Genomic DNA, 16,544 nt, shown 5'->3' with positions numbered 1-16,544 from the left:
ACAGATCCATTTCTCACCTTATCTGGCCCAAAATTAGGCTGTAAGACTTTAAACTTGTTTTAAAGAGACAAGATCATATTAACCCTATCAATATCACTCTGTACAAGCTGGTACACTCAGTGCCTGGTAAAAAATGATAATGTGCTGACATTATGATTGACAGAACGTGATATGGGACACGTTCTGTCAGGTAGAGGTCTGCACCCTGACTACTTTTTTCCCCACACTTGAATACTGAATTAACATGTAATTGGTGTATTTCCCCCCCCTGACAAGCTCTATAAACTGTTAAATTCCACAAAACCATATTCAATGTAACATGTGGAAATGTGGACAGATACAATATTTTTCTGTCAGACATCTGTACACTACTTTTTCTAGTCTGTGTTCTATCTTGCATCTAAAAATGCAAAACAAACAAAAAAAACCATTGAGAAGTAGCAGCTGGCAGTGTTTTGTGGTCATCTATCCATAGAACAGAGTTTCTCTTCATGTGTCCGAATTACAGCCAGCCAAATAACCCAAATAACAGGGGAGACAAAAAGGAAGTGAAAAATGCAGCACTCAAATAAGTCTGCTGTGGTCCTCGGCCTTAACAAGCTACAACACCTGTGATTTGTGGTTTGCCTGTTTTGCTCTATTTTTGTGCAAGATTTCCATTGTCATCATAAGTCTAGTCCAGTTCATGCTATTTATGGTGAGCAACCTCAATAAACAAACACACACTTTTTTACATAAGTTGGCACTCATGCTTCTATTGCTTTCATAATGCCCCAGACCTTTAAAAAAAAATCCTGAAAAAAGTTTGTAGTGAGGTGAGTTTATCAGAATTTAAGATGCTGTGCATAGTTGACCCCAATTAGACAATATTAATCATTTCCCTCCTAATGTATTACCAGGGGGCTCTGGCTGAGTTACTACACAAGAGTCAAATAGCAACCAATAGTGACTGTGAATAGGATCAAACATGTGAGTGGAAATTTCTAGTCAGATGCCTTAGGTGATGCAACATAATTATATATATGCCAATTTTAAATTTGACTTATAAATACGTCAATCGTTCTAAATCAAGGAAGCCTATGATTATTAATGATCCTATCGCATCAGGAGATCTTTCTCAAAAAGTACAAAGTGGAATAAACTATGCAACCAATAATTATTATTTGTCTAATCTTGCTCAGCAATGGGTTGACTGTTAAAAGACTCCGATACTGATCCAAAAAAGTAGGTTTAACACTTATGGCCTCATTAATTCCACAAGGGGGAGCGTGTTGAGACTGAAATGTAAGAGTAGTCAGCTCGTTTCTCCTTCTACAGCAGCACAGGGTTTTTCCCCTGGACTCTCAGCTGATGGCTCATTAATCTATTCTAGAGGAGGTCCCCTACGCAAGCAGCCTGCGCCAGTGGAGGACTCCTCATGCTTCGTCCTTTTCAGAGCAGCTCTTTAACTTAACTATGAAAATTAGTGGAAAAGGGGGTTTCATGAGAGCATTATAACAAGGAAAGCCTACACCTAAAAGAAATAGTGAATTTATTGTAGGTTCTTCGCAGCAATGATAGTAGCAAAGTTTAACATCTCAATTTAAGCTGTGTTTTTTAAACATTAAAATTGAATTAAACAACTTTCTGTAATTTGAAAGGTTTGCAGCGCTGAACAGCTTTCAGCAGCTATCAGCTCATTGTCTTGGTTTTGCAGACTGTTGAGTCCATCCAGCTCTCACCAGCCCTCTGGTGAAACTTTGAGCAGCTGCGTTCAACTCCAAACATCTCTATCTGGTGAACAGTTAAAATCATATATTCGGTAAAAGACTGAGATAGCATTTAAAGGAAACTATGGTTTATTAGAACTTGGGTTTAATTTTTGTAGTACTGGCCTGTCATGATGACATTGTGCTCACCAAAGTAACTGTTAAGATCTCACTAAAAATAGGTCCAACAGGGCAAAACACACGCACAATCAGACATGTAAACAAGCTGACAGTTTAGCCAGAATATCAAAAATTTTATTCGGAGATACAACCAAATGGGAGTGTCCCTTTCGCTAGTGTCCCTCATTTCGTAATTAAACTCTGGGTGCTCTCTACTACAACAAGTATGGTATATCACAGTTGAACCAGTAAGTCAGTCTGTAAACTTTACAACAGACAGTTTTATCTCAATACAAAATTTGGAAATTGAAAAGAAACATAGGAGAAAGAACACCGTGGTTCTTTAAATCTGTGATATATCTACATATATCCTTCGGGAACCATGAAAATATAGATTCCAAATTTCATGGAAATTTGGTCAGTGGTTGTAAAGATACAATGGTCCATCAGGCCCCTCAACCCATGGAAAAAAAAAATCACAGGGAAACGTGACAGAAATATGACATTTATGTTCCATGTACTAATTAATTTGAGGAATGCAACAGTCTCCTCATCGGTCCACACAGATGGAAGATTGAGCACTTTTCCACCTTAGCCAAGCATAAAAACTATTTTATGATATTTTTACTTTTTTTTATTTCAAACATTTCCACTTTTTGTGCACAAATTGAAAATGCACATAATAACAGGTGGATGGAAATGGACTTAATCATTGCCTCTCAATGCCCTTCTGTCTTCCATCGCAAGAAAGTTACATTTTCTGACTAAAAACATTAAAATAAAAAAACTTTTCCCATTTTGTAGCCTTGTGTCCCCTGGGTGTGCAGTTTCACTCTCTCTTGCTGAATGCTGAATATGTGTCTAACTACAATAGCATTAACATGTCAGAGGTGTGTATTTAGGTGTCAGTTTGCAATAACTGTCTCCAAACTCAGCAGCATCTTTCTCCATATCAAAAGGCTCTTTCTCCACCGTCTCCACAAGGTAAAACGTGAGGGATGTTCAACAATAAACGTTACCATCCATTTTGTAGTATTTGTCCCAACTTCTTTTAAGAATTTTTCCCACCATATGTCTTAAGTCCTGTTCCAGTATCCTGCGTCATACAGATATGCATTAAATCAAGGCAGAAAAACAAACTCAAAGCTATTGCCATGGCCTGTAAGCTCTCCTTTGTTTCATAAATGTGTGTTTTCAGTGAAGAAATACAGTAATCAAAAGCATGATGGCTCTTATTGTGGAATTGCAGTGTAGGCTAACAGTGCAAATTAACTACCTGCATACACATTTACAGCCAGACGTCCTGTGTGGGAGGCAACAGGGCACTGAGAGGCTCCATTTACACACTTTGGTTTAACTGCAGTATTTGCTCTGACACCCATCATCGCTTAAGTACTCCATTCATACATACTCTGCTTCAGCTGACAAGAGCAATTACATATTGGTGATTATCTTACTATAGCCATTCAAATTATTAATCTCACTGCCCTCAGTGATTTCAGTGGACATCTGTCTGATATCAAACGTAGGTTTTCCTCCACACGGCGACTAATCTGTTAATGACACAGTAACTTCACCACTATAGATTTGACTGCTTAAATGGCACCTATTACTTGCTGTGTGCTATAACAATGTGACAGCACAGGATTACGGTTTTAATGTTGCTCTGGTTATAGAACCTGTGAAACTGCAAAGTTACACACAGCATGTGTCATCATATAAACGGATAAATTAACAGGCATCTGCAGTGAAGCAACATTTAAAACACTAACTCTGAGTGTAACCATACGACATTTCCACAGAACGTCAAACTAAGTGAGGTTTACAGCATGTACTGTACAAAAAAACAACTGTTTTTAATAGCATCTGATTGGCAAGCTGTCTTGGGACAGTTGGCAAATGGGCGGGCAGCGGAGGAGTTTAGAGGTGCTAAAGTTCAGGCAGGAGCGACGCAGCACCCTGTGTCCTGCCAACAGCGTTACAGTGGCACAATTCCTGACTAAGTTGTTGACCCGTAGCCCCCCACCTGCCTTGACCATGCATTATATATGGAGGGGGGGTGAAGGGGGGCATCACTTCCCCTCCTATGCTGCCTGTCACACCAGAAGGCTTTTGACTCATGCCCATCTGTCCTGGTAGTACATACATTAAATGACAGCCAAGCTACTGGCACCCTGTCCAATTCATGTGTGCCTTTATTAACAACAAGTTGTTATATATTGTGTGAACAGAATTTTTACCTTAGAAATAAACACCTCAGTTAAGAAAATTATTAGCAGTAAAGAGGTGATTTCTAATAGTTATCTACATTTTGTAATAAGCTACTGTTGAGGTGTGTATGATGCATTCATTTAGAAAACTACCTCTTGACACTGGTGTTAATTTATTTTTAATTCAAAACCAACCGATGTATTTGCCACAGAAAGTACTGCTGCACTCTTACTAACCAGTTTCTGACTTAGAGATGTAAATGCTAACACAACAGCCCTGCCTATCTTTTGTGAAGCTTACGATATGGTTGATTCAACGCCACTGTAATTTTTGAGACTGTAGTCAGTGGTGATGTTTTATGAAAATGCATTATATTGACAGGTGTTTCAAATGATCTGACAAATATTAGGAGGTCAGAAAAGGAAACACTTTTTAGCACACGTTTGCTTGCCAATGTCATTACCACAGCGACCAAGGCAGACCAGATAACAATGTCTCAAAACACAAATTTGACACAATCACTTGCGGATATCAGTATGGACAGTCAGTCCAACAGATCCAATTTAGTCACACACCAGATTTGCCAATAGTCTGAACACATTCTAGGAGCGAATGTGGGGAATATGTAAGTGGATAAATACAATTTCGTGGCAAAAATGTAATAGGAGTAAAATTACACCATTGCTTTTGTAAATGCTTTCATGTGACACTTACTTGGTCTAACTGAATCTCTCTTACTGTGTTAACAAACAGACATTAACTTTATTTAACACATCAAAAAGCTTGTAGAAATAACAAAAAAGGCAAACTTACCTGACCTGGGTGGATGTCCAAGTAATGAAGCACCTCTTTTAGCATGACAGGTGTGTGAGGAGGCTTTTCAGCTGAAACAGAAGACAGTTCGTCTGATCTGTCCAAAGGACCAGGACCAGAAGATGCACAAACTGTAGAAGAGTGCAGACTTAATTTCCATGACCTCCAGAATCTCCACAGAGCCAGATTTGTTTTCCGTAACATTGGGTTGAAGCGCAAATACAAATGGAACGTCATGATCCTTATAATGATCTGTGGAGAAAATAAGAGCAAGGTGATGTGATAATATAAGAATTAAAACTTGCACAGAAGCATAAAGGGTTTAAGCCAATTAAGGGGAGCAGGATTGGTAGACATGTTATTAACAATGTGACAGTTGATTTCTGATATGACAATAATTGTTTTTTGCAGTTACATGTACCAAGAGATAAAACACAGCAATGCTAGGTAGCAAGTACAGTCTGAATTGGTCTTTTGAAACAAAAATCTAATTGACAGGAATCTTACATGGCAGGCTTACAAAGTATTATGCATTTTTAGCTTTGATATTTCCAGTAGGAATGGAAATTTATAACCAACTAGTGGATTAGATGATCAAAACAAGCCGGCACCAGTCTTAACCTTTCAAGCACATCTGTGGTTCATATATTGCATCACCAATAAGACATAGTTTTTGAATCTCAAAAATCAAACATTTTGGGATTCTACATGACCGATACTGCCTGCAGGAACAGGAACAAAAGTGAGCCACATGGTTAAAAGGTATTCAGGTGTTTCCTGGCAACGAGATGTATTGAAAATTAGAGCTCAGTTAGTGATGTATCCAATAAAATAGATATTTGTGCAGCAGCTACATGAATTTTTAAATGGTAACAAGGCCATACCTGTTACATACCTGTACCCCAACAGGACTTGAAATAAACTTTTCATACACATTATAGTTTGCATATAAATAAAAATAAAAATATCACACATTCGGTGCAGACAAGTTATGTTGTAAACATTCATTTATCATGGTTTATTGATCATTCTGACCTGTGTCATCACTTCATATAATATGATATTATTTACTTAAGGGGGTCCTCGTCTCTCATCATTGCCATGGCTACTTGGCTGTTAGCTATTAGGCTAGAAGTGGGTAGAAGGTCATGAGCATAACTTTCTTCATCACTAGATTGGTAGCTGTTAGCAAAGTAGTTATACTCAACATATATTTACCAAACGCGTGTGATTAAGTGTATGTTGTTGCTGCTGTATTAGCACACAAAAGCACATGTTTGGTGTGAAGAAAGTTAGCAAACTAAAAACGCACCAGGTTACGTGCAGAAGTGAATGTGTGGAGTAAACGCTACTCATGTACACACTAACGTTGACACAATTGTTCAGGGGTGTTTGGTGTCGCTATGTTTTGAAGCCATAGATACGGTTGTTATCGATAACAGATATGCAACGTCCATACACCATTCATAGCTTTTTAATCACACGTGTATGCCCTAACTATGACCGCATTAAATCAACACCGGTTGTGCGTTTTACAACTGCGAAGCTATCGATACTGTTGCTATCCCACCATATTGGATGACCGCGCGCTATTAGCTACACAAATTGTCAACGAATATACGAGAGGGGACATACTAATAACTCCATCACATTTAAAAAGGTATATTTAATCAGAATGAACTGTGTCGGAGAGGCGACTCAACACCTCAGGAGGTTAGCTACAGCTTACCGTAACCGACGGTGTAGCTCCACCTTCAGCTTCGGCAGCAGCAGCGTGCACGACGCGTCACTCCGGTCCGCCCAATGAATGGCGACAGAGGAAGAGGGCTTGTTTTTGAAAATATTGGCGCTTGTCGCACTAACGTTGGTTATTGTCATCTAGGCTTGGCTTTCGACTTTAATTTTTTGGAATACGAACTACTTGCATCTACTCGGAAAATGCTACAGTGTTGATGGAATGGAAGTGAACTGTAACTGACAAAAGGTATACAGAGTGCACGCGACATAAAGAAAACGTAAATTAACCGTTAGTAGTTGTGTGATAGCTAGCTAGCTGGTGTTAGTTTACTGTGCTAAGTTATAGCTAGCCCGTGTTAGCTTACTGTGCTAAGTTAACGTTTGCTCTGTTGGCTTCACGTTCAGTCGGTTCCCATTTTAAAACGTCTCTAAGTTACACATTATGTGCTTGAGTTTAAATCTTTTATGCTAACACGTTGAGTACCACTCAGTTAACAGCAAAAACACCGTATCGTATCTTAAATCGTGACTTTTAAAAGTCGTTAGTTGCCATGGAGTTTTCATTTAGGCAGTAAGTTAGCTAATTCAGCGTATTGAGCCGTTATTAACCTTCGCCGTGGTAACATACAGGTAGATTTAGTTTCTTTGATTTTAACTGAGAGAAACTGTCATCCAGCTACTATAACGTTAGTGCATTAGCTTCCTTTGGTGGTAATGGAGCATGGGAATATTGTTATTAGCTGTTATTTTTCCAATGGTAGGGACAACATTGTGTAGCAGATGTAAAGCAGTACAAACATTGCACTCCTTAGGTAACATTAGTATGATTTTCCATATATATTCACTTAAGCTTGTTGTCAGTTTATCAGGCACACCTATCTAAAACACTGCATTTTAATACGACAGTAGAAGTTATTTTTTCTTGCATTTTATCCACATCATTTATATCAATGAGAGTGGGCAAAAGAAAAAAAACTTCACAGTACAACACAGTAGAATTTAACAGCACTGCAAACAGCAGAGTACAAAATTACTTAAATTTGAATCAACTCAACTCTTAATCAGAGCAAAACTGAACATTATAACCTTCATCAGGGTATGATTTATTGCAGGGCACCGCTCATATCTGATACAGATGTTACAGATCAATTCAGGGAATATGTGAACTACAATGATGTGATATAAAATGTTGGAAGTTGGAACCACGTTCTATTCAACCCTTACCAAAAGCAGATTTTACCCACCTGGTTGTGTGGCCATTAAAGTATGAGAGTTTGGTTCTACTCTAATTAACAAGCTTATCAATTATTGTCTATAATGCCATCAAGGAAAAGTTGTGACAAACCCTTCAGAGATGCTGAAGAAACGTGTTGATGACTTAACAAATAGCAGAGATCCATCATTTGCTGTCTTCTGTCCATTTTCCCTGTTTCTTTCTCAATTGGCATGATTTAAAAACCATATTTTCCAAAAAATTACTCTGGTGTTCGTAATTTGTAACGTGAAAAATGTAGTTAACCCTTTGTTTTGTTTTGCAGGAACACTTGAGTCACTGAAGAGGGAACACTATGGAAAGTGATGTGTGCAGTCACGTAAAGGTGGTTGTTCGGGTGAGGCCGACCAACGAGAGTGAGAAGCGTGAAAACTGCCGTAATGTGGTCCAGGTTGTTGACAACCACATGCTCATATTTGACCCCAAGGAACAGGACGTAGCATGTTTTGGGTCACAAAGAGCACGGAACAGGAACATTAACAAGAGGGCCAACAAAGACCTTAAGTTTGTTTTTGACTATGTCTTTGGTGAGAACTCTACTCAAGATGACATCTTTGAGAATACTACTAAAACAGTGCTGGACGGTGTGATGAATGGATTTAACTGCACAGGTAACAAATCGATAAATACATTATCGATTAATCTACAAATTATTTTATCAATTAATCGCATTGTCTAAAATATCCGAGGTAGTGAGAAATGTCCATCATAATATCCCTGTGGCGTCTTAAAATTACACTTTTTATCTGACCATCAATCCAATAGTCCATAGTATTCAATTTACAGTGATGTAAGACGGAGAAAACAGGCAAATCCTCAAATTTGAGGAGCTGGAACTTAAGAAGGTTTGGCATTTTTGCATGAAAAAAATGAGTAATTAGTTGCCTATTAACTTTCTGTTGATCAACTACTCATTACAGCTCTAATCTGAATCATATTTTATTTTTTCCCTAATACAGCTGCATTCATTAATATCATTATTATTATTATTTTTATTTCCTGTGATATTTTGTAAAGTGATCTGTTGTTGCAGCCTGGCAATAAACATAGGACTTTAAACAGGATTTTCGACAATCTCCCTTCAACCATAGCATCAACCAGATGCTGACGTTTAAATGCATTTATGACCCACAGCAGCACGACTTCAGAGGCATGTTTCTTCCAGTGTATTTATTTTTGCTCAACATGGCTCACTGAGTCACACAGCCATATTATTAATTGAAACTGCTGGCTGCTGTTAATTTACTTTGTCTGCTCTAGGGTTCACTTGCTGGTCACTAGCTCACAACACTGTGCAGTTCCAGTGCTTTAAATCAGCACAATGGGGCAATTTTGATAGCTGGTGTACATGCTGCAAACAGGGCCGGAAACAGATTGGGCTTTAGAGGGCCATCACAAAAACATTAGAAAATGCCTGGTTTGATAAGAAATGAAATCGTTTGTGATCCAGGCTGATTAGAACGTCTTAATTTTTATCAGTTAGACTCTCTTAAGACAGGTTTTTCATAACAAGCACAGTTTTTGAACTTTGTTTAACTGCAGCCATTAGTCAATTAATCAATCGACAGAAAATTAATTGCCAACTATTTTGATAATTGATTCATTGTTTTGAGTCATTTAAAAAAAAAACAATGTTAAAAATGATCTGGTTCCAGCTTCGTAAATGTGAATAATTCCTGGTTTCTTTAGTCTTCTATGATAGTAAACTGAATGCCTTTGGGTTGTTTGTTTGAGACAAAACAGGACATTTTAGGTTACATCTTTGGGAAACATTGATCATTTTCTGATTTTTGATGTTGTATAGCCCAAACAACTAATCAGTTAATAATCGACAGATTGATAGATAATGAACATAATTGTTAGTTACAGCTCTAGTTTCCATATTTCACTTTGTAAATTTTTCACATTACAGTTTGGGGTTATGCTCTATCCAAAGTAAGATTGTCTGTATAGCCATTGCTATTATTGCAGTTAGCATTGTTATTTTATATGCATGTTTTATAGGTATTTCTTTTTTGATTATTGTAGTGTTTGCCTATGGTGCAACTGGAGCAGGCAAGACACACACCATGCTAGGCTCACAAAATGAACCTGGGGTCATGTACCGCACCATGAAAGACCTGTTCAAACGCATGGATGATGCCAAGGAGGAGAAGGAGTTTGCTGTTGCATTCTCATATCTTGAGGTGAATATTTGAATCTTTACTGTTTTGTTTTACCAGTGATTCTTTGGCACTGACCAAACAGTTTCAGTGGCAATATTCATTTGTAATTGAATCACACTGGTTTTGTCTAAAGGCATTGCCGTTGTTTTCTGCATTAATAGCCAAGTGTAAAGGGACTGTTTTTCATTTGTCATGTTTTTCTATATCCTTTTCTACTAACTTTTTCAATTTTAACTCTTGTCCCTTACAGGACCTCAACCTAACTGTACATTTTTGTCTCAGCTGATCTCTTGAGATGCTTTTAAAGGGTTCCCGCCGATTCTTAAAGTCTTAAATTAGATTTTCAGAATTTGAGGTGATGCCTAGTTGCATGAGAAGTATCTCCTCATAGGATTCACTTATTTAAAGTGAATCGCCACCCAGTCCATTTCTTTCTTTTTCTGGTAATGTTTCGATTGGTTCTCAACAGGCCGCCTGCTCTCACGATTAAAGAAGTACACAGAACAGTACAGATGATGCTAAGCTAAAGATAGTTAGCCAGGGGGGGTTCAGTTTATTTCTGATAGTTGCTAGAATCTAGATAATAATGTTTTAGTGTGGATCCACAATGGCCAACATGCGACATGAGGGAGAGGAGCAGACTCTTAATTTAGTTACCACTTAGCTGGTGTTTACAGATTTAATGGACTGAAGTGGATGAAAGGTAGATAATTGTAACATGTATGTGTCTTAATGTGGAGAATTAACTGTAGCCTACTTTGTGAGTGCAAGAACAACAGGAACAGCCTCAATGTTTTACACAGTGTTGTCAAAAATAACAATTCCAAGCAAATTTTAATTGAAATTTTAAATAAAATCCTCTTATTTTAACCAAGTTTTATCTAATGTAAGGCATAACAGTGGCACATTGCTCATTGCATTTGCCATTAATTTACTTTTATTTTATAAGATTTTACATATGATTGTCATATGGAGATACAGAAATATCTAGAAAAATGTCCCTGTTATTGTCAAGTTGATTTCAAACACAAATCTCAGCCCTACTGTACATTTATTTTGCTGTGGAAAGGGTATTAAACTTTCTCTGTCAAGGTCTTAAAAAGCATTAAATATGATTTCAAAAAGTGCAGCAACCCTGTTTTAATATATTTGGCTCTATTTACAGTTAACATTTGTTGTTTGTTCACAGGTTTACAATGAACAGATCAGAGACTTGTTGGCTAATGCAGGGCCTCTTGCAGTGAGGGAGGACAGTTCTAAAGGAGTGGTTGTTCAGGGCCTCACACTGCATCAGGTTAGTAGCAACATGTATCCCACGCACCAGCCCGTAGCATCTTGTCTTACGAATATTGTCTGTAGAAGTTGTACAAGAATAAATGCCAAGGAATCGTGTCCTCTGCAGCCTTAATATTTAAAAATGCACCGCCCGTGTTAAGACATGATCAAAAAATATGTGTTACTATTCAAACTTTTTCTCTAGGGGTTTGCTCTCTCCTAATAAATGAAGGTTGTGGGGGAAAACATTTTGAATTGAAACTTAAACTTTGTGATGTTATCAGTTATATAAAACAACTGTAGTCGTTGTTGGGTAGATTGTTAGATGTTTTCCTAATTCACTGGGAAAATTGTCAAATCCCAATAAATGTAATTATTTGTATAAAAAATATTGTACAAATATTATCCTAACTGGGTTACATATACAGACTATTAGTGTTGACCCCCATTATTGTTCTCCTGCTGTGATGTTCCCAAATGGGGCCTTTTACTGGGTCACACACCATAGATGATGATGTCCTTTTTTCCCTATACAGCCCAAATCTGCAGAGCACATTCTTGAGGCTTTGGATTCTGGCAATCGAAACAGGACGCAGCACCCCACTGATATGAATGCCACCTCCTCACGGTCCCATGCTGTGTTTCAGGTATTTCAGTTCAGTCATATTCAAATCCGCAAGGACAGTTAGGTGGTAGCATGATATCATTACTTGAAGAAAACAACATAATGATAAAATGATTAACTAATAAGATTTTTTTTTTTTTTTTTTTTTTTTTTTTTTTTAAGTATGAAGTATCTTTTAAGTTCATGTTTCACAACAGCTGTGTAATAATGCATCTCAGTTTGCTTCCTGATGTTCTTAAATTGACAGTTTCGTATTCTTTTTTTCTCCAGATATATTTGAGACAACAGGACAAAACTGCCAGCCTCAATCCTAATGTCTGCGTCGCCAAAATGAGCCTGATTGATCTGGCAGGCTCAGAGAGAGCCAGCGCCACCAACACTAAAGGGGCACGTTTTCGAGAAGGCGCTAACATCAATCGCTCACTCCTTGCCCTAGGAAATGTTATCAATGCTCTTGCTGACCCTAAGGTGAGTTCAAATTACCCTACATTACATATATTGTACTCTGAGATTACCTACAGAGTGTTGACAAAATAATGTAACAGAGTGTACGCGATTTTGCGATAATGCAGACCTATGAGAAATAATATCGACACACAGGATTTAGCGTTAGATATTTATGTATAAAATAAGTTGTTTCGAGTTGTCTCGACCAGGTCTGGGTTTTTTTTTTCTCATTTTATTGCACTGTATTTCTTGCCCAGTTCTCCACCTGATTGTGATTTTCCCTGAAGGTAACAGGATTCAGGAAGTAAACAACTCCTTTACCGATTGTACTAGGCTAAAGACAGTCCCAGTGGTCCTCTGGGCAGATGCAAAGTCTTGTTATTTCTGTTTGATGGATGGTTCCGTCCGTCCCTTTATGTTTTTTTAAAGCGCTTGGCCACAACGGCCAATATGCAACACATGTTGGCTGAGGGGAGGAGAGCAGTGGTGTTTTTAAATTGGTGACCACTTTAGCAGGTGTTTCCTACGAATTTGATGAACTGTTAAGATCGACAAAATATTAGTGCAGATACGTCAATAACGTTAATAACAGAATAGGCCTATGTCTTAATTAACGGTCAAAACTGTAGTTATGTGTGTGTGTATAAGAGAGTGAGTGGTGTGGAGTGTCCTCTGGCGTGATGATCAATTTAATACTTTGTTGTTATGCATCCTTTTTTTCCTGATATTGTAGTATGAGCAATGTTATGTTGGCAGTTTAAGAGCAGATAGTCTGTGAGAGTTCTCCATGTTTATGAGATCCAGTCTGGGTTGTTTTTTTTTTTTTATTAGTGTGTATGCTTAAGTAAGTGTATGCTTTAGGTTAGTTAAGAAAATCAACGATTCAGCAGAAGTTCCGATATGATTACAGAAAATACTCCAAAGTGTTTGATAGATGAATAAATGTGTGACTCAGTCTAGGAAAGGGGACATATTGTATAAAGTCCAACCAGTTAGGCAAAGACAAGGACTGTAGATTTAGTCCCCTATCATTGGATAGACATTGCAAGTGAATTGGGAAGGTACTCTCTTAATGGCCAGTATGCAGGTATGATTACATCAAGCAACACAAGTTTAAATGTTCATATGGTCATGTCAGTGTTTTTTTTTAAGACAGACTAGAACTGTGAACCTATCTTTTTACACATTTTTAGTTTGATCATTTTATATGTGATTTTGCATATGATAATTTCTCATATAAAAGCCGGTATTCAATAATGGCAGAGTCTCAAATAATAGCTGGGGGCGTGGCCAGCACAAACAAATATGTAACCATCTTCTAGTAATAGAGACATTGTGGAAAAAGAGAAACTGTAAAATGTGGTCTCCCTTTAAATATTTAGCAGTGTTTCACATTTTCTGTGTACTGAGAGCAATTTGTCCGATGTCTCCGTGACAGCTGAAACTGTTTATTGGGGATCTGTTCACAGAAGAGTTAACATTCAAACAGTGTTGTGTGCTTGCTGTTGTAACGCTTAAAATTTTGAATTTAAATGTACACAAGACAATTTCTAGTTAGCAAAGACAGCAATGCACTGCAGCTTCTGTCAGACTGTAGACATTAAACAAAGTGTTTGGTTAGTTTGGTAACAAATTCAGCTCTGCTTTGTGATTGTCAAATAAAAGTTAAAATGATATTTATTTAGAAACCTTCTAAAATAATGTTAGGTAGTGGTTTAAAAATAAGGCAAAATTTAAACAACACAATTTACCAACACAAGCATATTACAATGACATAAAACATGTTAATAACTATCCACTCACATTACTCTATCACTAGTTTTAATATGGCATTACTAGCTCTTCTCAATATCAACAACTACATACACACAAAGAATGTTTATAGTGGCATGCTGTCGTTCCCATTATTGCAGTTACAACACATTTAAAAATTAATCACATATAGATGCATCCAGACATATGCACTGATACACACACGTATATCGAGTTTTACACCAATGAAACCGCTATCAAGCATGATGGGGGTTTTTTTGTATTCTTATGGTTCTATCAGCAAAATATATCATCAGCGCATATGGAAATTTTGCATAATGTTCTAAAGATTATAATACATATAGGTATATGAACTAAAGCACTAGCGTCCAGATGAAACAGAGAGCTTGAGAAGTGCAGAGTCAACTGAGTATTTGGGTATTATTTCATTCCAGTTGCATACATTAACCTGTCGAGCAGTCTTCTCATTTTACACACCAGTCTCAAGGGACGACGTGCAAGCAGGCCACATACATGTAGGAAATGCTGCACAAATGTAACACTGTCATGGTGAAATGTGATGCTTCCTCAACAGGTTACTTCATTCTTGGGTTAAAACTGTGTTCTTTAATGTATTATACCCTGCCCATCATTCTTAAGTGTTTCAGTGATGGACTCAGTTTGAGCTGCTCAGCCTACAATGCCCACCACTAATCCCCACTCCTTCCTCATTCTATCCCCATGGTTATTGGTGCTCCAGTGTTTACTGTAGGCTGAAGAGGAATTCATGTTGTGGCCATTGTTTACAGGAAAGAATGTCTCCGCTCGTGTCTGGGCTGACATGCCATTTGTTTGAGTGAGAAGAATGTCTGCTGCTTCTGTTTGGGCAGTTCAGTATGTCATCTTCATGCTATGCTGCATAGAGGTTTTTGTTGTAAGTTGTTTGCCTTAGGCCATGTCCAAACTAATGCAGATACATTTGACGACACATCCTTTTATCTCTGTTTAGGCCTTCCATTCACACAAGGCCAGCGTTTCCCACCCACGAAAACTAGGCTTTCTGAAAATGTTGTCTAGAGTGGATACATTTCATAGAACCAGTTTTGCATTATGGTGTGGACAGAGAAAGCTGAGCTTTTTTTTTATTTATTTTTTTTTATGATGTTGTGTGGTTGTCAACCTGCAGATGTGGTTGGGTTCCAGGCACCATGTTAAGCAGCAAACTTCCTGTCAACCTCAACTTTCCATGTCTCTTACTGATTGCTCAGAGTGAATTTAAATAATAAAACCTATAATGTGCAAGCATTAAATAGTGATTTAATCAAGGGTCTTCTTGCTCCAGCCCTCCTGCAGTTGCCGTGACCAGACATAGCCCCTTTTGTCACTGAGTTAGCTGTCATTGACTATGTCGGCTAAGGCTAAAACCTGTACCTGCTTCACAGTAAAATCCTTTAAATGACAGCCAAGGGGAAGCTTTAACTGCGAAATGTTATGTTATTATGTATGTGTTACATGTAACTGCAGCACTGAGTGAAGCAGCTGAGAGATCTGAGTTTGTTGCCAGAAACTGTTCAGTAGAGAATGAAGTCTAATTACCATGATTTTGCAGTCATGTATTGTATAATGCGTCCTGACCCTACTTACCAGATAATGGCAGAATTAACAGTTTTGTTTGCCAGCTGAAAGATGTGGAACAAAAAGCGATAAAAGGATTTGGCTTTTTTTGCGCATGCGCAGTTGCATCTACCGTACAAGGAACCTCACCCCTGAGGGTTACTATCTTATCGCTGTTTTTACTTTTTGGAACCATTTCTAAAGAAGTTACACAAATTACAGTAACCACTGTTTTCATGGATGAGGGATGTGGATTTTCCCCAGTGCAGCGGTGTGGCTCATTGATGTGTTTTTAAATGTTCTTGGACAACAACGGAGCTCTACAGCACAGAGGGATAAGATATATCAGGCTTTGGATACACACAATACTTGTAAGTAGGATGAGTTCATTGTTGGTTTGGCTCTGCAAATGAGATTTGTTGACAATAAGAAAAATATAGAAAATGGACAGCCAAATCCTTTAAACCAATCTTTCTGTTGTTTTGGCAACTTGAATGGCATGGTTTAAGAAATTGGTCTGAAATTACTGGTATGGATGGAACCCTGTTTGATATGTAAGGGGCGTTTTTAATTTTGTCCACATTAATATGGAAAATGCCTTATTCCTGCTGAACCCAACACCCATTTTTTGTGATTGTTTCACACCTGCTATTCACACCACTGCAGATCCCTCCATTTACCTGTAACTTGACAGGGTTATAATCCTCACGATTTCCCAAATGTATGGAGTCAAAACAAACATCTGAGTTTGGTGAAATATGGTT

At 37.9% G+C, this 16,544-nt stretch overlaps 2 protein-coding genes across 5 annotated transcripts in view; one reads left to right on the top strand and one right to left on the bottom strand.

Annotated features, from left to right (window-relative positions):
• The window catches only part of mettl15 (methyltransferase 15, mitochondrial 12S rRNA N4-cytidine), a 54,065-nt gene extending 47,355 nt beyond the window's left edge, over nt 1-6,710 (bottom strand). Inside the window, exons 1-2 of one of the 3 annotated variants that reach the window (XM_067587354.1) lie at nt 6,622-6,710; nt 4,893-5,144 (exon numbers count right to left, since the gene is read on the bottom strand). In XM_067587354.1, the coding sequence (XP_067443455.1) occupies nt 4,893-5,129 (237 nt within the window). In that variant the 5' untranslated portion in view covers nt 5,130-5,144; nt 6,622-6,710. Of the gene's footprint in view, nt 1-4,892; nt 5,145-6,204; nt 6,288-6,621 lie in introns of those variants that run through there. The other 2 variants (XM_067587362.1, XM_067587370.1) reach the window with 2 other exon arrangements.
• Nucleotides 6,711-6,720: 10 nt separating this feature from the next.
• kif18a (kinesin family member 18A) overlaps nt 6,721-16,544 on the top strand; it is a 31,582-nt gene continuing 21,758 nt past the window's right edge. Inside the window, exons 1-6 of one of the 2 annotated variants that reach the window (XM_067587331.1) lie at nt 6,721-6,876; nt 8,168-8,513; nt 9,931-10,088; nt 11,257-11,361; nt 11,879-11,989; nt 12,238-12,435. In XM_067587331.1, coding sequence (XP_067443432.1) covers nt 8,198-8,513; nt 9,931-10,088; nt 11,257-11,361; nt 11,879-11,989; nt 12,238-12,435 — 888 coding nt within the window. In that variant the 5' untranslated portion in view covers nt 6,721-6,876; nt 8,168-8,197. Of the gene's footprint in view, nt 6,877-7,010; nt 7,260-8,167; nt 8,514-9,930; nt 10,089-11,256; nt 11,362-11,878; nt 11,990-12,237; nt 12,436-16,544 lie in introns of those variants that run through there. The other variant, XM_067587340.1, reaches the window with a different exon arrangement.

The sequence above is a fragment of the Thunnus thynnus genome, chromosome 1, assembly GCF_963924715.1.
Source record: "Thunnus thynnus chromosome 1, fThuThy2.1, whole genome shotgun sequence".
Lineage (NCBI taxonomy): Eukaryota > Metazoa > Chordata > Actinopteri > Scombriformes > Scombridae > Thunnus > Thunnus thynnus.
The sequence above is the reverse complement of the archived record's forward strand: the minus strand, read 5'-3'. Positions and strand labels throughout refer to the sequence as shown.